The 24431-nt window shown below is 41.8% G+C and overlaps 1 protein-coding gene across 12 annotated transcripts in view; it reads left to right on the top strand.

The window, feature by feature from the left end:
- Positions 1-24431, top strand: part of SFI1 (SFI1 centrin binding protein) — a 45440-nt gene that overhangs the window by 7198 nt on the left and 13811 nt on the right. For 5 of the 12 annotated variants that reach the window (XM_080628320.1, XM_080628316.1, XM_080628322.1 and 2 more), the window contains 27 exons: positions 1920-2027; positions 2268-2362; positions 3961-4078; positions 4374-4473; positions 5838-5994; positions 6503-6664; positions 7090-7160; positions 8111-8203; positions 8566-8663; positions 11154-11235; positions 12116-12294; positions 12529-12604; positions 13382-13477; positions 13888-13964; positions 14616-14718; positions 15200-15296; positions 15924-16084; positions 16502-16576; positions 16872-16946; positions 17324-17500; positions 18231-18472; positions 19376-19471; positions 20616-20865; positions 21551-21695; positions 22443-22563; positions 23191-23293; positions 23817-24058. In XM_080628320.1, coding sequence (XP_080484446.1) covers positions 1920-2027; positions 2268-2362; positions 3961-4078; positions 4374-4473; positions 5838-5994; positions 6503-6664; positions 7090-7160; positions 8111-8203; positions 8566-8663; positions 11154-11235; positions 12116-12294; positions 12529-12604; positions 13382-13477; positions 13888-13964; positions 14616-14718; positions 15200-15296; positions 15924-16084; positions 16502-16576; positions 16872-16946; positions 17324-17500; positions 18231-18472; positions 19376-19471; positions 20616-20865; positions 21551-21695; positions 22443-22563; positions 23191-23293; positions 23817-23924 — 3265 coding nt within the window. In that variant the 3' untranslated portion in view covers positions 23925-24058. Of the gene's footprint in view, positions 1-1919; positions 2028-2267; positions 2363-3960; positions 4079-4373; positions 4474-5837; positions 5995-6502; positions 6665-7089; positions 7161-8110; positions 8204-8565; positions 8664-11153; positions 11236-12115; positions 12295-12528; positions 12605-13381; positions 13478-13887; positions 13965-14615; positions 14719-15199; positions 15297-15923; positions 16085-16501; positions 16577-16871; positions 16947-17323; positions 17501-18230; positions 18473-19375; positions 19472-20615; positions 20866-21550; positions 21696-22442; positions 22564-23190; positions 23294-23816; positions 24059-24431 lie in introns of those variants that run through there. The other 7 variants (XM_080628324.1, XM_080628321.1, XM_080628323.1 and 4 more) reach the window with 5 other exon arrangements.

The raw sequence follows: 24431 nt of genomic DNA, 5'->3' as shown, positions 1-24431 counted from the left end.
TTCAAAGTTACAACTAGGGATCTTGCAGTTCAGTTCATTTCAGTGTTTGCACCATGTTCTTAATGTGTATCTGTCTATGCTTTGTAACTGTCTGAAATACCTGTGGCAGAGAATTTGTTTCTGTTTTTACCCTCCTGTCAGCTACTAAACCCCAACACTTGGATACTCCTTTCTTGTTTTGCTTTAATTTGCATGTTCATTCTTGTTTGACCACACCCTTGGGAACTGCAGCAGTTCCCAGTGGGAAGACCTGTATTTGTTACAGTCAGAATAAGATCAGGCCCTTAGTTACCCAATTTCATTGTACTGTGTCTGACTGTATGTAGTTGGAATACATGTATGTCTGCCTTAGCTGGTAAATGGAAGTTGTTCTGTGAACCTCTCTTCTCTGCTATCCCATATACTGCATTTGCACTACTTTGGCTGTGTCTAAATTCAGGACAATGATTACTTCTTTTATTTATTTTTTAGGCGGATGAATAAAAGTACGTTTTATGAAGTTCAGCAAGGAACATAAGCAGTAATGAATTACGTTTTTAGACTTCAGAGTCCCCAGTTATCCATAATTGCAATGTTCTGTTAGTGCACCAAGTCCAAATAATTATAACATAGAGCTCATTTCTTTTATCTTTTTTTCCTTTTCTGCTTGAGTGCTTGGAATGACTTAGCAACTTGCCTTGGGGTAGGTAGCTCTGAACTGCAACTTGTGAGAGGATTCAGATATGTTTTACTGAGCCATCTCTGGGTGTTCCGGGCCTAATCCTGTTACTGCAAACATGACCAATTTCATTAAGCTGGTGGGGTAGTTGTGATCAAAGGTTGTGAGTCTGTGTGCTTTTTGTTTGTTAGCTTGTATGCTTTTGTGGGTCCTTCTATTTTCCTCCTCTCCATCACAAAACAGAATATAGAATATTTTTGAAAGTATTTGTATTCCTGTTGATGAGACTTCCCAGTTTCAGAAGAACTTTTCCAGTTCTTAGGCTGCTGCCCAGGTCATCTTGATCGCATGGAAAGATGCTTGATAAAATATTTTAAAATGAAAAAACCCCACAGATTGCTTGAAGTAGTAGATTATGATTATTGGTTGGGTGATCAAAATCCTAATTCCTTCATGCCTACCCTCCTATATTTTAATTTTCAGTTGTTCACAAATCAGTTTAAATGTAGCATCACTTCTTACATGGTCAGCTGTGTGGTAATGAAATCTGGGTATAAAAGCAGAGACTGTTCTACTAAGGTGCAAGAATTTGAAGGTCATATGTGACTTGTGAATCCATTTTGTGCATGGCTTAGCAGCCATTGGAAGGAGAAGGTACATGAGCAGATGAACAGCTTTGATTTTAGTGCGGGTGATGAGCACCCAGCTGAGGGAGTTCTTAAGCCTATTTAAGTGCTCTTAAAGAAGATTTTAAATTTAGGATGACTTAAGATCAGCTGTTTCTAAGAACATAAGGGAACAATCCAAGTGTTATGAAAGCTGAAGTAGCTTTTGTGTTTATTCCTATACATAAAATATTTTGTGTCTAACAAAGAACAAAATCAGCAAGGAAAATACATGTATCATTGCCAACTGTGCTGGTGATCTGAGTAAAACACAGAACTGAGGTAAGAGATGCAAGTTATTCATAGGTCTGAAGTCAACTGGCACTGGTATTTGGTGAGTCAGCAACATCTGTCTTTCCTTCCTTGACTTTATGTGAAGTATTTACAGTCAGTAAGCTGACTGCTTCTTGTCATGCTTCACAAAGTCTTGGAATAAAGTGTCACAGTAGGATAGTGGTATTTAATTGCAATTAGATACTGTTAGGCTAATCAGACAAGGCTGGAAAAAAGATAGCATAATCTTCATTAAAACTGATTTGTGGTCAACCTGGAAGCCTGTATGACCTTTCATATGTCCAAATCTTTCAACTGTTTAGATGCTTCTATGACCAGAAGATTCTTCGAAAAACTTTTGGAGAGTGGAAGGAGTGGTGGACTGTTTGCAGAGAAGGAAAGTTCAGCCTCAGAGCAGACAACCATTACAGGTTTGTGAAATGATTTCCTGTTATTATGTGTATACGAGACATTTTCTTTACGTTCTGAAGGAGTTACTAACACCAGCGAGCAAATTACATCAACAGTACCTCTAGGCCAGAAGCAGTGTCTTCATTGATTACCTTCATATTTACTATACAACCTATCTTTAGAGTATAACAGAACTTGAAAGAATCCTTCTCTGGGCATTTGGTAGCTATTTCACTGAATGGCACTTTTTCATTTTTCAGGCATTTTCTCTGCAATTTGATGTTCAAGGCCTGGAGAGCCCATGTAAGCCAGCAACAAGGAAAGAGGAAGAAATACTATGTTGTACAGTCTCATGGTAAGTGAAGTGCTTTGTTTGGTGGCCTATTGAGATGGGAATTTCCATGGGAAATATTTACAGAGAATCTCTGTCCCTTGTACATGTTTGCACATCACCTCCCGCCAGCGCTCCCCCACCCCATGGAAATGTAATGCTTTTAGGTACAGATGGTTGTCTGCCTTAAAGCTGGCAGGGGGGTTCTGTTTGATGTAGTACCCTGTAGCTAGCTAGTTATTTAGGGATGCCGGTGAATAAGCTTAAGGGCCTCTCCATCTGCTCTGGATTGCATTGTTTATTTTGTGGGGTGTTTTGGTTGTTTTGTTTGCTTGTTTTTCTTGATCACAATATGTGTTCACATAGCTATTTTTTGATAGAATGTGTTACTGGAATTCTATCAACCATGGCTATAGAAATTAGATAGTAATTCCCTATGGTATTAACTGCACATATCTTACCTGTATTCGCTATTCCTTCTAGCTTGTGTCTTGCAATTGAAAAGAGGCCCAAACTGTTGAATGCACTGTATCTTACTGTGTAGGGCCTTTGTTTTGCAGTGGATTTGTCCTGCTTATGAAGCTGCATATATTGATTGCAACTTCCTTTGGCTTCAGGGGATATGTTCCCCTGAAGGGGAGGATGACCTTGTGTAAAAGGTGATCCTATGGTTTTGTTCTGTGCTGATTTGCAAAATAAGTTAACTGGTCTCTTTGCATATGAATGTAGCCTCAGAATATTATATAGACTGGGCCTTTGGAAACAAACTGAGAGGCCGTCTAGATTTCCTCTCTTACTGAGGGCACAGTGCTTACTGAAGCAGCTATGTGTTACTGAAATAGAAAAGTGACTAAGGTAGTTTAATACTTGATTCACCAGATCACAAGGAAATCTTAAGCCATAAATGTGGTGGGGGTTTTTTTGAGGGGGGTTTGGGGGGGTTGTGTTTGGTTTGTGTTTTTTTTTTGTTTTTTTTTTGTTTTTTTTTAGTTTGTGTGAAATGGCATAAAATCAGTAATGTTTTTTCTAATAACTTTGCTTCTATAGTGTCAGTTCTGGGAAGCCAGGCTGTTGTGCGGAGAAAGTGCAATGCACTGCATAAAGTGGTAAACTGGAATTTGTGGCACCACTTCTGGTTTTAGCTGCGTGATCAGCTTGCTAAATAAACTTAGCTTGTTTCTGGTTGATTTCTCTGCTTGCAATAGAGAATAACTCTTGAAAAGCTACTGATGAACCTGATGAACTTCTTTTTTAAAATGAAACAAAGAAAATCCTGTGATTCTTACTCAGTAAGGTTGTTACGCTGAATATTGTTCTGCAGTTATATACCCTGTAAGCACTGAAGACAAAGCAGTGGCATTGTCTGATAATTCACGCTGCTCTGACCAAGTGGCATGATACTGTCAGCGTTTCAAAGGTTCTTGTCCGTGTGACACCCTCAGCCGGGGTGGTTTTTCGCGGCTGGTGGTGCTGTTTCAGAGTTTCCCACGAGGTGTCACTGCGGGTTGAGGGGGATAGAGCTCGGGGGCAAGTTAAAGAACAGTTCAGATGTTTAAGTGGTTAAGAAGTGCTGCATTCATGCATGAACTTAAGATGCAGTATTTTTTTGGTTTTGTGCACAGCAAAGAAGCAAAACTTGCTCAGGACCTGGCAGTGCTGGCTGGTTTATGTTGATGTCCAAAGGACAAAACGTGGGATGCAGTCTGTGGCCTGGGCATTCAGGGAAAGAAGCTGTTTGCGGTGAGAATGGAATGGAAACAAGCAGAAAGGCACTGACCATAATGCCATGGTTTTTACCTGTGTTCTGTTATCTTTTCCTGCAGTGACTGTGTTCCATGTTAGATTTTTAAATTGTTTTTTCCTCCTTTTTTTGGAGGGGGGTGTGTGTGGTGTGTGTCTGAATTCTTCTGGTACACCCAGAGACTGTGAATTTTAAAGATTTTTGTTCATTCATTTTCTGGTGAGGGGAGGGTGATTTCTTGCACTGAACTATGGAGCCTGCATTTGAACATGTCTGTAACATACTTTTTGGCAGCATATCATGGGCAGTGTGGAGAAGATGCTACCAGAGCTGCACAGGACATAAAATGAATGTTTTGGCTCTGCAGCATTGGGCCCAGAGCCTGCAATTTCGAGTAAGTCCCAGGAGCTTCACCTACTACCAGATCTAATTTTTAAGTTACATGCACATATGACTAGTGTTGCAGATTATTAAAGAATAGGCCTTATACTCATTTGCTTTGTGAATGCCAGTACTTGTGATGGAAGAACATATTAAGACATGAGGAAGTGGAATGAAGCTGTGTCAGGGAAAGTTCAGATTGGACATTAGGAAAAGGTTCTTCACTGAGAGGGTGGTCGGTCACTATAACAGGCTCCCAAGGAAGTGATCATGGCACCAAACCTGTCAAGAGTTCAAGGAGTGTCTGAATGATGCTCTTGGTCATATGATTTGGTTTTAAGAAGTCCTGGGAGGAGCAGGGAGTTGAACTCTATGATCCTTACAGGTCCCTTCCAACTTGAGATATTCTGTGAAGAAGGTCAGACCAATTTTTTTTACAAGAAATCTAGGCAAAGCAAAGTGGATCTGTGTCTTGTATTTGCTAGGGAGCAGACTGTCCAAAGGAATTGTTGCTGTCTTATACAGTGCTTGATGATAGTGGAACTATTAGAGTTCTCTCCATCACATAAACTAGCCACAGGTCAATAGGAGGTTAACCAGGTGTGTGTGTGTTTGCAGCTCTGGCATTTTGAGCAGGGCATGAAGAGTATTTGCATCCAGCTGATCTCCAATCCACTATCCCGTTAGGAGGCAAGATAGCACTGATCAGCTGTTTGACAGCACCCTGCCTCTTTGTAAGACAACATTTCTTATGTCCTAATGAATTTCTATGAGCATATTTAATTCCATTTTGGGGTAAGAAAATACAATCCAGCATTTCATATTCTTAAAAGGTTGTCAGCTCCTTCAATAAGTAGTTCATCCTAGCTGGTGAAAACAGTGTTAAAGAAAACAGGTTTTCGTTCTTTCGATGGAACTGGCCCTTTGTCCCTGTCATTAAATGCAGGTATTAAATGATATTTAATTTGGCCTGTGCTGTGAGATGACAATGCTGCCTGGTTTTCTTCTGCTAAGGAGATAAACTCATGGCTTGGGAAAACTTATCTCAAGATGTGATTGTCTTTCATATGAAAATACTGTGAAAGCCTATTGTTTTGGCATTTTAATGTAAAAAGTGTGAAAGTATTAATTAAAAAGTTTAATATCAATTTTTTGTCTTTGACCTTGTCTGTGCTGACATTCTTTTGATATTTGTTTCTTGTTCAGTTGGTTGGTTAGGTGTTTTCCTCACCTTGTGGGGAGATAACTCATTGCTCATGGATTTCACCTGGAATTTGCTGTTGCCTGTGTGTTCTTCCTTTTGTCTTCTTTATTTTACTTCTGTAATCTTGTCTGGTTTTTTTTCCTGTTGCCCTCCCTTCTCAATTGTACTGTCAGGCTTGGTTGCAGTGGCGAGAGCTGTATTTGTACAACCAGAATAACAAGCAGAAGGAGACTAGGGCAGTAACTCACAAGCGGCACTGGGAGTTGAAGAGGTGCATGGAAGCATGGCTGGGATACGTAAACCTTCACAAAACAAAGAAACTTCAGACTGGTGAGTGAAAATGATGAGTTAGGACTGAGCAGGGCTCAGCCCCTTCGCTTAAGGCACAGTGGTGGTTTTTTCTGTTCTAGGAGACGCTGCAGTGTTTCTGCTTACTCAGCAGATGGTGAGATGCAACTTGGACTGTATGCTGCTAAGGCTAGCTAAGGTTATATACTGACCTGTTGAGGAGATAACTTGCTTTCCATGTGGTTTAAAAGAAAATGCTTTAGATTTCTCTTGATGAAAACTTGCACATTGTCATTGTGCTGCAAGTGATGGAGTGTCTTAACTTTCCCTTCTTCAGTGAGTGCAGTATGTTACTGCTTTAAAACTGCCTTTGTGATCAATAGGAAGAATATAGTCCATAGCTGAGTCTTACTGTGAATTCTTACCACCGTATTTCAGTGCTAGAGCTTCTGTGACTTCAGAACCAATGGTTTAAATGTCATGGCCTCACCTGATAGAAAAGAGCTGAGGATGGAACAAGTAATGAGTAATTTGTGTGTTTGTTTTCCAGAGCTGGCCCAAGAGCATCACCGAAGCAGGATAGCGCGGTGGTGTTTCTCTAGCTGGCGGCTGTCATGGGAGTGCAGGAGAAGAATGCATGCTCACCAAAAGGACATGGAAAAGCTAGCGTCAAGGATTGCCTTAGGGAGAGTCTTTGCACACTGGAAGCATTGTATCCAATCTGTATTTAATCGCTAACAGGGACAGGTTAAAAACATTTCCGCAGGGAAGAGATCTGATTAATAAACAGGAATGTTGGGCAGTAGCGTGGGTGACAACAAACGTGTTACCATTAGTAAGATGTATGTACAGCCATACTAACAATTAGTATAACTGTTGCAATTACAGTATGTTAACCTGCTGACAGCTAAGAGCCAGCAGAAGATAATTTAGGACTGGAGAAGAATTGATTACTTAACAGTGAACTGGAAACATACTGTGAATGTGACAGTAATCAAAACTTGTGCAGGTAACAGTGCTGGAAATTAAAGTACTGAAGCAAATTTAGATGGAGATCTAGTGCCCCTCTGTGGGAGAAGGTTGTGTATATATCAGGGTGGACGTTTCTGTGTAGAAGATACTTTAACGCAGTGGCAGATGCTGTACTGTGTGTGGAAGAGATGCAGCAGTGTGAGCTGGCTGAAAAACACTACAGGCATCATCTGTTGGTAAGAGCACTGTTACGGATCGGGTGGAAGAGGCTGTGGAGGGAAATTGGATACTTCTAGCTGGCACTGTGCCTTTAATGCTAGTAGTGAGGTGTGGGTGTTAAGTGGGCGATGCCCCATTTTCTGCCAGGGTGAGTTTGGATCTACCATCGGGTTTCTAAATTCCAACTATTCTGAAATCTGCCAGTTCAGTCCAAATGGGGAAACTGTGCTGCTGTCCAGAATAATTGTTCTTAATATTTCAGTTGAGAGACTGGTGATGTAGCAGATTAATCTTGATGCTATTGGCCATTTCACCATGATAGTGCATTTTCCCCCTTGATTTTCCCTGATTTTTTTTCTTCTCACCACTACCTCAAATGTTTCTGTCTGCATCAGGCATGAGCAGGCCTCCAGCTTTTTTGGAACTGAATTATGTTCAAGTGTGGATCAGTAGTGATCATCAAAGCAATGGCAGTCAATAAAACTGTTTAAATCATAGATTGAAAACATTGACTATAAGAGAACTTTACAGCAGGATGCTCTCAGAATGCTCTTTACTGTGTTCATCCCTGAATCAAGGCATTGTGGGATTGTAGATCAAAAGACCTTGTGCAGAAGAGACCTGAAAGGGGGGTGGATCTTTTCTATTCCTGATAAGGAGCAAGTTAGGAGTCTTGAAGTGAAGGAGGAGGTAGATTCGGAAAGGACTTGGGTAGTGGTGTTGATAGCTGAATGAGGAGTTAGGTGTCTCATAATAAAACACTGGGAACATGGAAGGGAATTTTAGTTTAGCTGGAGAAATGACGATTTGTGAGGGGAAATTGATGCGCAGCTTTGATGACAAGTTCATAAATCTTAGTTGTTGCAAGGAGTAGCATCAAACATAGATTGTAAGGAGCAGCCAGTTCTAAGCTGTGGAGTGCTGATTTGGGTTACATGAAAGTTGTGGACATTTCTTCTTGTTACAGACACTCGGGTTTAAGGGTCTCTGGCAGAATGTTGTGAACACTCATCTTCAGCAGATGAGAAAAAATCTGTCACACCGTCAGCACCAGGTTACAGTGAGTCTGACCTTTTTTGTGTTAGTTTTTCTTCATCTGTCCTGTTGGCTTCCGCTTTCTTCTACAAAATGCCGTTTTTTACTAAATCAGTGGCTTTGTTGCTAAATACTAATAACCACAGAAAACCTCCTATGTAAGTCAATTGTCAGTCTTAGTTATTGTAGTCCCCTCTTGTCCTATGTTTAGGGTGACTTTTACCAGAAAAAATCATAGCAAGTTATAGAGCAAGGCTGGCATGTGAAACAGTGCAGGAGGCAACCATTACAGCATGTGGTTTCAGTAGGACATTTAATTATGTCTGTCTTCGGATTTTCTTCCTGCCTTGATATCTATGTTTTTTCATGTGTATCGTTCTGTTTCAGGTGCTGCAGAAGTTCTGGAACCGCTGGAAGTCCCGTTTGGAAGAGAAGGAAGAACAACAGCAGCAGGCCTTAACAACAGTGGCTTATGCCCGTTATAGGTACACAGAGAAATACTGATAGAAAGTTGTACAAATGTGGGATTTGTGGGCCTTTGATTCTCTTTTAAAACCTGGTAGTACCTTTGGGGCATGACCATTCTCCTGCCAATTGCTCTTGTATTTTCTATGAGTAGTGGAGAATTTATATCCTCTATTTCTCTGTGAAATGTGAGAAGGAGATTGATTTAAGCCTAGCTCTGAGGCTTGTTTAGATTCACTCAAAATGAGTCCAGGTCCACAACTGCAGTCGTGCTAAAGTAAATCTATTACAACTGCTGGAGTTATTCTAATTTAAGTTTACAATGTGAAATTGAGTGAAATTCCTGGGAATCTTTCTTCTTTAGAGGTGCTTGGTGTTTCTGTTTTCTGTTAAAGTAAATGGATGCTGTGGGTTCTCATCACTCTTAAAATTCAGACACTAGCCTTTGTCTCAGAATAACGATACATCTTACTAACTACTTTTACTGGCATATTATGGGGGCCTGGACATGCACAATAGTTACAAGAGCGTGTTCTTGTTCATTGTGGAAATCAGACCAGATGGAGAATCTTGATTGGAAGAGGAAGAAAAAAAGGGTATTTGCCTTTTCTGAGATTCCTTAAAAGCCTTGTCTGGGCTTATATTCTTATCCATGGATTCAGTGCTGACTCTTCAAGGTAGAGTTATGATTTATTATGCTATTATATGCTTTTGCAATGAGACCCCTTCCTGGACAATGGGACACCTTTTCCTGTGTAAGTTGAGAGACAAAAAAGTATTCTTTAACATTGAATCTTCTTCCTAGTAGACTTGGGACCTTGTGCCTTTCATTGACAGAGAATGGTCACACCATGTGTTTCAGATTCATACCTTCCTGTCATGAGAAGCCTGGCTTCACAGTTGAAAAGCAAGTTGCAAAAGTCTGTTTTGGCTTGGATGTGGGCTTGCTCTTTGGGAGATTCACAGATAGGTTTGGAGTGCAGCTGAGTAATGAGGGCAGCTGCATTTCTCCAAGCAATTAAGAGTTTTTCACAACTGGTTTGAGAGTGCAGCTGTGGTGCTAGCTTTTACCCTCTGGAGACAAGGAGAGAGAAAATGCTCAAACACTCAGGACCTCAAGCTTAGGGAAGATGAGTTGCAGCATGCAATTGCTGCAGTGTAACTCATGCCTCTCTCACCAGGGAAGGGATGAACTCATTGGTTTTGGAGCCATACCTTGATTTCATGGGTCAGGAATGGTTTTGTGTGCAATCCTTTTTCCTTAGAGTATAAATGAAGTCCAATTTCCTGAACAAATGATAAGAAGTGTGTTCCTTGTTCAGAGATCTGAGGCTGCTTTTCAACCAGACCTAAATAAAACTTCTATGGCAGCTTGCCATAACTCAGACCAACTCAGCTTGTTGGTCTCTGATGCACATAGATGCTGTCTCACAAGTCAGTGCCCCAGTTGCTTTGTCTGATGGTAAGACCTGGGAGGTACCCCAGAAGAGCCACCAACTGGGATTTGTGACTGTCTGCAGATCAGAGACACTCTTACTGGCAACTACCAGTACCCTCCAGAAAGACTTATGATGTTTACCACCTCATGAACTTGTAATGAGCTGTAACAGCTACCTACCAGAAATTACCTGGTAAGAATCCAAATATCTTTTAGGCATCTTTAGACTGGAGAAGAGCTGAGGCTTGCTGACAGTCTAATTAGTAGACCCACATGACTGAGGTCTGGAAATAACTGGTGTGCTGTTTCTACTAGACTGTAGCTCAGACTTCTGGACGAGGAGGCTTCTACTATACGCTTCTTCTGTGAAAGAGATGTATAGTGCTCAATCATAAATATATATTAATTGCATTTTTGGAGTGCTATTTGGTAATAATTCTCCCTGGGGAGGACATGGACTAGCAAGTATTATCTTCATCTAGAGAGAAAGAAGCTTTGATTATGAGGGCAACTAACCTGACCGTGTTCATAAAAGAAGGCTTTGGTAGAACCTCTTCAGTGTTAAGATCAGTCCACAGTGCTCTTTGTTGTTTGTTATTATAATTTCTTTCAAGTCCTATTACAGTATTTGTTTTGGTTTTAAATAGAGAAAGTTGAGTAAGATTTTCAAACTGTTTCCAGGGGAGGAGGGATTGGGCTGTGTTTACAGTGGAGAAGAAACAGAAGGTTGTTTTGTCATTTTTTCTTTGTGTTTATTCCTTATAAATAGAATTATTTGCTCAGAAGTCAGAACAATCTTTTGAATGATCTGAATGAAAGCAGAGAGTTCTGATAACTTCAGAAAATTCACTAATCTGATGTATTCTGTGCAAGATTTCAGGGGGCAAATTGTCTGGTTTTTAACCCAGAGAATAATGAGGACATACAGCTACCTGATTTCCAAAAGTGGCTTGCATTGTTTGAAAAATCAACCGTTTAAGTTGCAGATGGATTCATCTTTTGACATCCATAAAATGGTCTCTTTTCTGAGGGAATTCCTTCCTGTGCTGACATTCTCCCTTTTTGCTTGCAGGAGGGTGTTGATGAGACAGGTATTTGACACGTGGCTGCTGAACACCTGCAAGCAGCAAGAATACCGAATGGCAGAGAAGAGGGTAAATCCACTCTTTTACCTGGCCTTGCTTAGGAAATAGAGGGCATGGTTTGTTAGTCTGTGAACATGAGTTGGCATGAGATAGACTTGGGTATTTTAAGTTCCCTTTTCCCTGCTGGGGGATCAAGTCAGGGGAAGCAGATTACAACCAGTATTTACTAATCACCTTTTTTGAGTTAAGCTATTTATTAATAATTTAATAATAGTTTTGAGATGTTGTTAGTAGAGGGTAACTATTCACACAGTTCATTCACTTATTCCCTCACCCAGTAAATGTTGATTTCATAGTTACCTGGTTGAAACAAGAATAGTAACAAAGAGCCAATCCTAACCTATTTAAAAAGTTCAAGGTGGTGCTGACAAATTAGTTGGTTCTAGGTAGCTGTCCATAACATCACTCAAGGGGTCCTTCATTTCCAAAGAGGTATATATAATTCTGTAGTCTTTATCTGTAGCAGCCACTGCGACCTTTTATGTGGTCAGAGTTCCACAACTCCTAGTTGATGGCAGTGTGTGTGTATGGCCTTATGCAGATATGGCTGACTGTTGGGGTTCTGAGTTTATCAGTCCCTGCAGATTCAACAGGAGTGGTTTCTGGAGCTTATCGGTTCTTAGAAGTCTTTTGTATACTACTGATGAGCATGTAGTTTTCCTCTCTTTGGCTCGCTGTTTTCTGGTTGCAGTTTCTCCATCTGCATGCATGTAGGTCCCTCTATAATACATTCACATAAACTCACAGCTAAGGGGCTTGGGTGACATGTTTAACATAAGAGGAAAACAAACACTGGGCAGTTCTGTGCATGTCATCTTTAAGAAATTGGCTTCTGTTGTTTATAAGTGGCCTGTGCCATGAATTTATTGCCACTTTCTTCCCATTGTAGGCTGCACTTCATTTTGAAAGGCAGCTATTGCGTTGTTTCTGGTGCTTCTGGCGTAGAAGGACAGCTGGATGTTTGGAGGAGCAAAAGAACTTGGTTCATGCACAGGGTCACTACAGCAACCTGCTGCGGCTGAAGGCTTTCTGTCTGTGGAAGCGAAATACTCGGGAGAGAAAAACAGAGTAAGAAGTTTATTTAAAAGGGAGAATGATTTGAATTCATCCTGTAGTGGCCTACTTTCGGCAAAGCAGCTGTTAATTCACAGTGATCCTGACTCCTTATGTGTGCTTTGGAATCTACTAGCTTGTCTTTCAGTAAATGACTTACTGAAAATAGCAAGTGTGGGGTCAAGTGCATGCTAGAGGGGTACAGTAACATGAACTGCATCTTAGGAGAAATAATTATTTTTCTTATAGGAGGCTCAAGGAGATGCAAGCCTTAAGATTTCACTATTCAAAGTGTCTGCAGCAGACTTGGAACAAGTGGAAGGAGGTGAGGGAGTTAACAGATGGGGAAGAGCTTGAATCCTATTTGTTTCGTACAGATTGCTTCTACCCATATGGTTAGAAATTAAGTTGTTTATTTTAAATAATTAATTTATTTTAAATAATTTTAGTCATTCCTAAGCTCTCCTCCTTTTCCAGGTGGGTAAAACCCGTTCAGTGTGGGTGGAACAGGAATTGCATAGGGAGGAGAGGGAGTTCTTTGGCTTCTTGTTCACTTCTCTAATATAGTGAGAATGGGACTGTAGTTTAGGAGATTTACCCAGGAATGTAACCAGAGTTAACATGGTGAAACTATCCCTGCCCAGTACTGTGCATGTCCTTCTCAAAGTTAGAAGTTCGCAGCAAGGCTATGGTGTGGTCTGTAGTTGTGTACAAGTCACAGCAGGCCGTATCAGATGGCTCTTCACTTTTGTGCTGGGCTTTTCCCTTATCATGATGTGATAGAACAAATATGCCTTGCAGCATGTTGTACTGAGGAGTTTTAGAGTTGACTCTAGTACATTGGTCCAGAACTGTTAACTTGAGTGAACTGTGTCAGTCTTCAAGAGGATTTCTAAAAAGGGCAGGGTTAAAGAAGCCTCAACCAGGCCTTCTGGAGAAATAGCAGAATGCAGCACTAGTTTGAGTGAAAAACTATTACAGCAAGATTAAAGGATAGATGTTTCCCCACTGATTGGAAATGGTCCTTTTCCCTCTTTGCTCTGCCACTGCCTGTTTTCTCTCCATCACGTGTACATGTCTTTCTCCTCTTCCCCTCTCACAGTACGTGGAACATCAGCGTGAGAAATGGAGGAAGCTGGTGCGAGCAGACATGCACTATCAGCACACGTTACTGGGCAAGACCTTGGCAGCCTGGAAGGTAGGAGGGAACATCCTTTCCTATGAGGGATTTGTGTGTGTGTGCTCAAGTGCGTTGGTGAGAACAGAAGAGCTGCCATGCTGTTTCACTCTAACCACTTGCATACCAAGGTGGAGGGCTCTTGTAGATAGGGTGTATAAGCTCTAGCATTGCTTTTTGGAGCAAAAGAACCAATGTAATCATGTGGCTTGGTGAAGGGTCTGTAATAGCTGGCCTTAACTAGTGTGTAATGACTATCTCGGAAAAGCAGCATTTTGATTTCAGTGGCTGCAACCTCATTTTCTCCCTACCTCCTGTACTCTACTGCTGCTGCTACTATTCTCCAAAGCTGCTACTAAGAGTTTCCAGATGTCTTCTCTCCTCAGATGTGCAGTTCAGGGAGATTTTACCTCTTGCTGCTTTTCTTGCAGACTTACCAACATAATGTACAGTGTATTCTATCCCAAGTAGCTGACAAGGAGAACCAGCACACCAGACTACTGCTCCGGTAAGCCTGTTTCCTTGTGCAGCAGGAGAGAGGTGGCTGTACTGCACTCAAATTACTCCTTTTCTTTCACTGCCATCTTTGTCAGTTACTGAGTGGTGAGTGCTGGGAACTGACTCTGCTGTGCATTGCTGTTTCTGTGCAGATCACCTAGCTAAAAGAAGTCAACCTCTTCCTGAATTACCCTCTGTTCTGCTTTAACTTTTTTATTTTAGCTCCATAAGAGACAGCAAACTGTATTAGTTCCTGCAGTGAGCACATGGATTCGATGTGGATATGATATTAGAACAACCTGGAAGATGTGGAGGCTGTCTTGCATTAAGAGTGAGGAGAGTAGTTAAAGATAATATCACTTCGTATTGGTTGTAGTTGCTTTAGTTTTAACTACCTCATTAGTTTTAATGCTATACAACCACAGTCACTTGCAGAGTCTGATTGATTTGGCTTAAGATGCTGAATTTAAGGGGTGTTCTAGTTTTGTACTGCCTTCAACATAGACTCGCAGGGGCAGAAGTTGATTTGCAAGACTGCATTTATAGAGAGAGCTGGCTTTGGCTCCCCTGTGAGTTGGAGAGTGCCAAATGAACAAGTGAGAATCATTCTTAATGGGTTTTGTTTGTTTGTTTTTTAATTTTTATATATTTATATACCCAGGCAGGTTCTGTGTACATGGAGAGAAAATGCTCTTGCTCTTGTATGTGAAGCTAAGGCTGCTATTCAGGCAGATGAGCATTACAGGAGAGCAATCCTGTCAAAGGTAGGGTCTCTATAGCAGATACGAAGTCTTAAGTACAGATGCTTGTTCATGCATGGGTCAGGTAATGCAGGACCAAAAACTTAATCTAAGAGCCACTACTAAGAAGGTCTTAAAAAGTGGAACTCCCATGTCATTTCTACAGGCATCTCTGAAACTTGTCTCAGAGTGAAATCATGGGTTTTCCTCTTCCTTTCTCCTTATTTCGTAGCAGGAAGGGAGATCAGTAGTATGATACAGCATAGTAGTGTTACCTGGGGTGAGGGGGAAGGCAGGTGGATGGAAAAGGAGAATGAATGAAAACTGCAGGGGGACCCTTAGCTGTATTTATTTCATAGGAAATTTGCACTGTCTTGCTGAGCCTTATGTGAAAAATGAAATGGGAATAGTTATGTTGCTGGCAGTATGGGAGTATATTGCTTCTTCCTCCAAAGAACATTGCAGTCAGTCTGTATCCTGTCTCTTGTTTGTATTGCACCTTTAGGTGTTGGCACAGTGGAGGTATGCTGCCCTGCTCCAAGTGTGTAGCCGTCAGCAGAAGATGATGGCTGTGATGCAGGCCAGAAAACATTTGGATATAGGTGAGCTGATGGAGATATTAAACTCTCAAAAGAGTTAGTTATCTATGTATGATCCTTAGAGAGACATGGCTCAGTAGAGCAGTCTTTTGTGTCATCTCTACAGATGTCTATTGATCCTACAAAGGATGTCCCCCTAGAATGGGGAGGGACTTGAGACTCTAGTGATCAGTTGAAGGCTGCTTGTGCTACTTTGCTTCTCTGTTGGTTCCTTGTCTTCCCTTAAGGGAATTTTCCATTACTAATTTTGAGAAGCTCAAATGTCTCTATTTTAAGGGTAGCGCAAGTAATCTTATCAGTTGCTGCTTCAGTCTTTCTCTAGTAATTGATACAGAAAAGCCCTCAAACTTTTCAAGCATTTTCATGGTACCAGCCACCTTCCTTATTGACATGAGGACTCTGAAGCAGCAAGGGCAAATAACTTCCTAAGGATTATAAAGAATGTCAATGGCAGCAGGGAAGACTTGCAAGTCATGGCTCACTGACTGTTACCTGAAGTGTTTCACGATCCCTTTTTCCTAGTGCTGAGTACTGTCAGTGTTAAGTATACTTAAAGCAACTTTCAGTCTCAGTCTGGAAAAGTAGCTGATAACTTGATACTTTCTGAGTTAATTTATCTTCTCCTAACAGTGCATTTACAGACCATGTTTCTTCACTGGAAGGACTTAACTAGGGCATCTCTGATGCTGAGGGCTCAGCAGCACAGGGCAGCACAGCACCACCAGCAGCACCTACTGCAGAAGTACCTGGTGAAATGGAAGAAGTATCATCAGCAGTGCCTTGGGAAAATGGTGAGAAGGATCAACAACCTCCCCAAGCCAGTGATCTAGGGTGGGAAGTTACAGGTGGGGAGGAAAAGGCTGTGCCTGCTGGCGAAGGGAATGGTAGTGACTGAGCGTAATAGCCTTGTGCATTGATGAGAAAGGAACATGCCTGTGTCTTGCCTGAGGAAGCTTTGGTAGAACTAACCAAGAGATGAGAAGCTGGGCTTGCTCTGAGTGACACCATTTACTGTTAATGAAATCCTTGCTGGGCTCATAGATACACAGATACTGTTACACCAGAGGGCACTTAGATATTGAGGGTTGCCTCAACAGAACAAAGGGAGAGTGATAAAGGCTGTTTGGTACCTGTTCTCTTCTGGTCAATTTTGGCTCAGATAAGTGGGGTTTGTCTGCAAGTGACTCACTGTTTTGCTTGCCTTACAGCTACTACGGAGACTGGGAGATCAGCTAATGACTCGTAGACTTTGCTGTACTTCCTTCTCTTGCTGGAAGACACAGGTAAGGAATTGACCCCTGGGTAGCTATCTAGCTCTTTTCTGATCTTTATCCTTTCTGCTCCTTCATACTCCACTCACACGTGAGAACGAGGACCATAAAAATGTATTTAATCATTTTCTGGATTTTTGGTTCCACTAGCAGAAGAGGCACCTTGCTGTATACTGAGTGAACTGAGTAGGTTATTGTGCTGTAGCTCCACCAGCACGTCCTGTTTGGTTGATGCTCTGGCTAGCGTTTCTGGTGTGGAGTATGTAAATTCCTCACCTCTTTGTTGTGCATTTTTTTTCCCCAATAGCTGTTGGAGCAGCAATGGGAAAAGCAGAAGATGGTGCAAGCATTGTGGCACTGGTCCCTTTCATTGCAGAGAAAGGTAGGGGTTTGTGTGGGTCAGGGACAGACAAATGAATTTGCAGGTGTGCAGATCATACGCAGATTTGACTGCAGTTAGCAGAGTGCACACTCTGAGTATCTGTTTCCTTTCATCTTTGAGGTGCTGTGTGTTATTTTAGGATGCTGGAAAACTGACCCTGAATCCTCTTACCAGATTAAAAATTATGCACTTTTTTCCCCATCCAGCCTCAGCTGACTTAAATCCCTGTCTCTTTGCCCTTGTGGTAGCGTCCTGCTGTTGCTGTAGCTCTGCCTGTTACTGTCCAGTGGAAGAGAAAATGTTTCTGTCTGCAGGGGGTGTCCCTGGCCTGGAACCTCTCTTTGTAACACTCGAGCTGTTTGTTGGTCCTGTTGTAGGTATTTGTTGCTTGGCTCAGATTTACCAAAGGGCAACAGCAGAAGAAAGATTGCATAGAAAAAGCTGCTGGAGTTTACCCCACTGCTCTTCTGAGAGAAGGTGTAACCCAGGTCTTGAGATACACCACTAGCTTGGAACAGTTGCAAGGACAGCACCAAGCCCAGCACCAGCTGAAGGTGAAAGAGACAAATAATTGTTCAACTACATCCAGCACTGGTCTGCTCTGATCTACTTTGTGTGTATATTTGTGTGGACATATGTATCTGGGAACCTACATCTTGGCTCTTGTATAGGTCTGACATACACTTTTGCCTGCGGTCTTGTCCTTTCATACAGCTGAGACTAGAAACTTCAGACTTGTGTTGCAAATTTGGAACCTTTCTTATTGAAGCTATTTCAAATCTGGGCAATTCCTACCAGAGATAATATTGCTGGATGAAACCTTTGCATGTGGCTACTGTCTGGTCTCTAAATTCTGTGCTATAATGAAGCATTAGAGGCTGTGTCTAGTCCTGTCTTAGGTTTAGCACCACTTACACCTTCAAATGTGGGCTTGTGTCACTTCTGACTTTGAGTATTAGCCCAGCCCTGTTGTGTAGAAAGGAAGATAGGGATGTCTGTATTGATTGCTCTCTTCTTGCTCCTGGGCAGTTTTCCAAACTTTTCCAGGTTTTCAAGACACTGTTCTGTTTCCTAATGTGCAGCCTGCCTCATTGCACAAGTACCCTGTTCATTTTTCTTACCCAAGTATTACCACAGTGAACCTGCTAATGTAGCTTAGAGAGCTGCTATGGCTGTGAGGTCAGCAGAAGTCTCAGTTCCTTTCTGTGGTGTTCTTCCCTTGGTGCTGTGGTGTTGCTTCCTACTCTCAGCCATCAAATGCTCTGCTATTCTTTGTGTTGGCAGGCAGCCTACAACCTTCACCAGTCAGTGTATCGCTGTGCCATGCTGTGGAAACAGAAGGCTCTCTCCAAGAAATTAAATAAGCCTTGTTCTTTTCTGCTACCTCTGAAGAAGCAAGTGATATTTAAAATGCCTGATGTTAGTTCTGGGAGAAGAGGACATTCAGCAGAGGAAGAGCCACGGCCTTCAAAATACAGTCGCCTACCATTTCACCTTGCTGATGGGGACCCAGTTCTCAGTAATCTGTGAGTGAAAAGTTCTAGTTCCTCCTACATGTATGTAGTTGTACATCGATGTAGTTCTTCTGTCTGTGTCTCTCTCATTTTTGTATTTCCAAGTTCTCACACTGATGACTGTAGTCCCTAACACTCTCTCGGACCCTGCATCATGTGCTGATCTTGCATTATACAAGATCTGTGCACAGTGAATACATCTGCCCACAAACAACAAAAGAATTTGTGACTTTATACTTAAATATCAGCGACAGGTAGGATCAGCTCAGCTATGTACTTCCCACTGTGTTTCTCAATATACAGCTATGACTTCGTGGAGCATTAGTCACTTGTCATAGAACACAGGGAGACATTTGAAAGATGTATGTGATGGGACTCTTACCATCGTGAGAGCTGATCTTGTCTGAGTGGCCTAGAGCTGTCAGTGAAGCTCTTTTTCACTGAAGCCAAGTATAGGGTCTGATGAAATGATAAACAACAGGATCGTGGCTGTGCAGAAATTGAACTTTCTTCTTGTCCCTTTCTTTCCCCTGGGGAAGCTATTCCTTAAAAATTTCTGATCATGGGGCAGTTTCAAGGAAGAATCTTCCATGAAGCTTCTCAGTAGAGGACAGGAGCCTTAAAGGGAAATAAGGTGGTAGGTTCACATTTCTTTAAGCTAGTATATGCTGCCAAAAGAAGTAGTTTTGTCTTGTTCAATTCTGTCCCTTCCACCACTCCTTGTGTTGGCACAATCCTTCATGCAGCAAACCAGATTGTGACATTAATACAGGTCAAAATGTAGTCTTTAAACATTATTGTTGCATGCAAGGGGAATGTTGCAGAGCAGAGATGAATGAATAGCACTGTTTCTTTAACTGCAATGCCAGCTTATGCTAATTTAAAATACATCTTGGTTCTGTTTGTTCTTTTCAGAAAGACCATTCAACGAGCAAGGTTACCACCACAGAGGCCTGACTTCTTTCTGGGCTCTTTAGAAGGCAAGGTGCTGCTGGGATCTCCTTTTTCTAGGTAGAGAGTCTGTTTTTAAAAGTAAAGAAAAATAGGGTGGCTTTGAGTGGGATATGCTATGCTTATCCCTTCAAATCCCCTGACCTTCGTAATACAGAACATTCAGTAACTATGGGACGGTGCATTGTTCTGTGCTACCAAAAGGCCATCCTGACCTGAAAAACATCAGCTTTCTTTATAAGAAGCAGACAAGAAAAGCAAACTTTAATGAAATAGCAACCAAGGCCTTTGTTTCATTGGTGAGAGATTTTGGGGGCAAGATAGGGCACATCACTTCCTTACAGAATGAATGGGCTTAGGGAATAAGTAAAGTTGTGGACTGTTTTTCTGTCAGTCTTGCCACATAAACTTGGAAGTTTGAGTTGCACAGGATGCTTTTGGCTCATAGATCGTATTTGCTCCACACCAGGCTTGGGTCTGGATTTAACTAATCTACTGGGAAATCATTACTGATTCTGGTAATGCAGAGCCAGAACTGAATGTTTCAGTCTTGGCTGAATCAACTTTGCTGCTCTAAAAGGAGCTATTGTCTTGTAATTTTTATTTTCCCCGAAAGGTCTGTGCTGCTGCTGAGAATGTTCAACAAAGCAGCAGTTTCACTGTCATGAGCATTCTGCATTTGTTTGAGTTATGGCAGCACTTCTTAGCCCTGAAACTGAGGGAGCTGAAACTGCTTTGCTATAGAAGCTGAAATTGCTTCTAAGCCGATGTTTAGACTGAACTTTCATGTGAAACTGTTCTGTACTTAGCTTTAGAAAAGGGAAATATCCATCAATTTCCTCCCAAAACCCAACTGAGATTGTTGATCCTGTTCCCTCCTTCTCTTGTCCCAAACCAATATGAGGCAGGATTTTGTTAATGGATTGAATTCACAGCTCTAAAGAAATTGTTTCAGCCTGAATTAATGTGGAGAATTTGGAGCAGGGCAGGAGGAGTAATGGAAACCTTTGCTGCTCTGCTGCTTTTTTGGTTTGGTTTTGAGATCCTTGTGGTGTTTTGGTTTTGTTTGTTTGGGCAGGTTTTGCCCTTTAGTAGTTTTGGGGTTTTTTCCCTTTTAAATTGGGGTTTCCCTTGCATAGTAAAGCAGCTGACTGGAAAGCTGTATGCAAGGGAATAACAAGATGACTTTGTCTTCCTTTTACAGACCAGAGGCACCCTTTCAGCAAACATCTGTGAACAAATGTCCTGGGCAGACTGGGAACTTAATGCAAACACCTGAAGTGGAAGAAAGTACCCATAAACGTCTGTCTCAAATGGGCAATACTACTCGATCCTACCCATCTCTTGTACATGCTTTACCACTGTGGACTAATGATGTGCACTGTGCTACTCAGAGGCCAGAGCTAAGGTCTCCTTCGTCTTTCATGCCTCAAATGAAAGCTGGAGCAGAAATGGTGAGTATATTGCTGAAGGAAAAACTAGTGTGCTTACTGGGCTATGCTCAACATGCATGCTGCTTATTGCTGGGTTTTCCTGTGGAGCTGCTGGAGTGGCCATCTGGCTGTGGAGCTATTCTTTTCTTGTTCTAGCTGTCATCCTAAAAGCTGACCAAATTAACTGGCTCTGAATGCCTGAGAGCTCTTTACCACCAGTCTGAAGCAATGCTTTACTAGCTGACCAATCCACATGTATTTCATGCCTTTTTTTCTTGGTCTTGTGTCCTTCCTAGCTGGATGCTTTTCCTAGCAATTGACTTGAGAGTGCTGCTCCTTCAAGGAGTTCAGAGCAGTTACAGTTTGCCAACCAAATTACAGGGATTTAAGAGCAACTCAGTTTAGGAGCAGTGGCTATGGCTGACAGTCCCAAAAGTTGAAATTCACTTCCCCTGCAAGTAGTGCTTGCATTTCAACCTCCTGTTCCATGCCAAATGGGTGATGTTAATCTTGATGAAACATCTCTGTGCTAGAAATTGAAATGCCTATTTCTTAAGCTCTGCTTCTTCTGTGGTATTTTACAAGGGGCTCAGTGACTACATGGGGTGTTTGAGTGGGGCTAGGGTTGAGCAGGTCATTCTACTTGTAGGGCTTACTCAAGAAAACCCTTTGAGGAAAAAAACATGGTATGATTTTGACCTTGTAGAGACATCAGCCTGTGAGTGGTCACAAAGGAGCCCATTCCCAAGACTCTCAACAGGACTCTATGGAGAAGAAGTTACGACCAAACTTGGAGCCACGTTTGCTGTCACCTGAAAACTTGATGAGAAAACGGAGTCACCAGACTGCAGGTAGGTCCTCAGATCTAAACTGTAGCAGCTGTGTGTCCTCCTCTAATACATGCAAGAGCGTAAGTCAGCTCCACAAAACATCAGGGAGACAAGGCAGTCTTGTGTGCCTTCTTCAGGAGGTGAAGAATACCAGTCATTCCTTTTTGGGACAGTAATAAGAGTTTTGTGGATTCTGCTGAATCGGGGCTAACACTGTTCTGGGGATTGAAGGAAGGGAACTGCTAGGGATTGGCTTGATGTGTTTGAGTGGTAGGATGTTCATGTATGTGAGGCTGAATGCTTCCCTCATTTCAGGAGGGAAGAACTCTCTAAGTTTTCTCTGTACTTACAGAATGGTTGTAAAGGGGACATAAGGGGTCTAAGCACCTCCCAGTGTGGTGGTTAGGGCATGAAATTTGTGTTCCATACAACTAGACTGACTTTGTTCTAGAGATATAAGACACTAAATCATGGCCAAACACTAAATGCTGTCCAAACCAGCATTTGTAGTACTAAATCATTCACATTTATCTTTTTTTGTGTTTGTTTAAACCGAGTCTTTGGAGCTCGTAACGCTGTCAGGACTCCTTCCCTCTCACTGTACCTGATCTTTTGGGCAAATAGGTACATGTCACCGGGTGAAAAAACTATGGAAAGGACTGCAGGAGGGTCCCTGCTTCCTGTCTACTAACCTGACTTCCATTGGCAAGAAGAAACAGTGGAAGTCTGCTCCACTTCCATTGCTTGTGCCTTTTATCTTCCATTCAGATGAAGGGAAAGAAAGGGAGCACAGTTCCAGAGAAATGATGTTACGGAGGAAGCTGGAAGTTGAACTCCGACACATCCAACAGCAGATGCAGTACTACTTCAGCAGGAAGCAAGAACTCAAGTATGTTGCAAAGCCCCTTTATTTATCCAGCCTTGCTTCATGTTCTCGACTTGATATTACACTTTTTGTATGTATCTACTTTTAAACTACCCAGTCTGTTCACAGCAGAAGTGTGAATGAAACAGGAAAGTTCCAGAGGTTTTGATTTTCTAAGAGTTCACTCCAGGCAGGAGAGAGTACATGTGCCACTTCTTTTGTAGTCACCAAGTGGTTTAATTATACCTTTGGCAGCTGTTAGTGAAAGCATGACAGAGGTATTTGGTGTAATCTGAAGTCTGTACAAATGAACTTGGCAGAGTGAATTTTAGCTTTTAGCTTTTATCATGAAGACCTAGCTTTTCCAACTCTATGGTGTTTGACAACTTCTCTACTAGAACACACTTACAAAAATGCCTATAAGAAAATGGGGCTGTCAGGAAAGGACAAGGTCAGGAACAAGCAGTAGGAAATGTAAACAATTTTCAGACAGGTTTCTCTGCTTTCTAGCATCTCTTTTTTAAGACTTTTACCATTCACTGGTTCGAGACAAGAAATTGGGTCTTACTGCAAGTATCAATCACAAGTGTAAGTTGGTTTAGACTGCTGAGCTTCTAATTGGCATAAGAATCCTTTAATCCATTTTATCAGGTCCTGTCAGCAGCAGGCAGAGATTCTACAGCAGTGGCTAGAAAACAGCACACAACCAGAGGACCAAGGTGGTGTACAAGATGTTCAGGAAGAATTGAATCAGGTCTGTAAATAGCAAACAAATTCAACTTACTTGAGTGTGCACTTAGCCTAAAGGCTGATGGCAGTTGTGAGCAATTGTGTAGTAACCTGTTATTAACATGCCAAGAGAATTAAGACTTGTAATGAGATATGGACTGAACAGCACAACAGGCTGCTGTGTAGATGCATCTTATTTGTTCAGAAATGTAACTCCAGCTCCAATAGCCCTTCCTAAGGCTATTTCCAAGCTCCATAGCAGGCCTTAGGAGATTGTCTGGTTTTTCCCTGAGATTTCTCAGGACAGTGTAGCTACGCTACAGTGACTGCATCTGCATTGCTGTCAGGACCCAGGTTTTAATACAGCCATATGGGTACTTAACTGTTAGCTGTTTAGCTAGACAGTACTTGGCTGTTCCTGAGTGACACTATCCTGTCACTTAATGGTTCTTAAGTGGGCAGCTGGAGCTTATTCACTCTTCCTCTGTCAGAAAGACTAAATGCTGTCTTGCTGTACCAACAGCTTATGCGATTCTCTTCACTTTCAGTTGCAGGTGAGGATCAACACTCTCACCAAAGCACAACAGAAAGAGAGGTATCATGTGCAGAGCCTGGTTGCCCGCCTGCACGAAATCCAGATTGCTCTCAGTACATAATGCATCTGAACCAATATTCCAGCTCATGGGTAGGACTCTTTGCTCTTTTCATAACAGGGGAGGATGGGGATGTATACATTCTCTTAGCCTATGTATGGCAATTTTATTTTATAAATTAAATCTTTTTGCTTGCTTTGGTTTGTTACTACAAGTGGTTAAAAACCACCCAGGAGCTATATATACCTCATGCTGCACTCACAATACCTAGTTTAGGTTACCCTGACATTTCACAAAGATAAGCAACACTGATAAGACTCTTTATTTAAAAATCTTTGCAATTAAATGAGTTCATGTCAGTACGTCATACACTTTGACATACAAAAATAGCATGCTACTGATACAGTTGAATTAAATGGATTCTCCATGCAGGAGAAATTCACAGCATTATCAGTACCCTCTAGGAACTTTGCTTTTTCACTTCCAGGGTGCATGGCTGACCACTGCATAACAAATGTTGTTTGTTAATCAGCTAGCTCTGCACAGTATTAAGACTATCACAAAACCAGC

Source organism: Psittacula echo, assembly GCF_963264785.1.
Source record: "Psittacula echo genome assembly, chromosome: 13".
Lineage (NCBI taxonomy): Eukaryota > Metazoa > Chordata > Aves > Psittaciformes > Psittacidae > Psittacula > Psittacula echo.
Note: the sequence above shows the minus strand (reverse complement) of the source record. Positions and strands in the feature narration are given on the sequence as shown.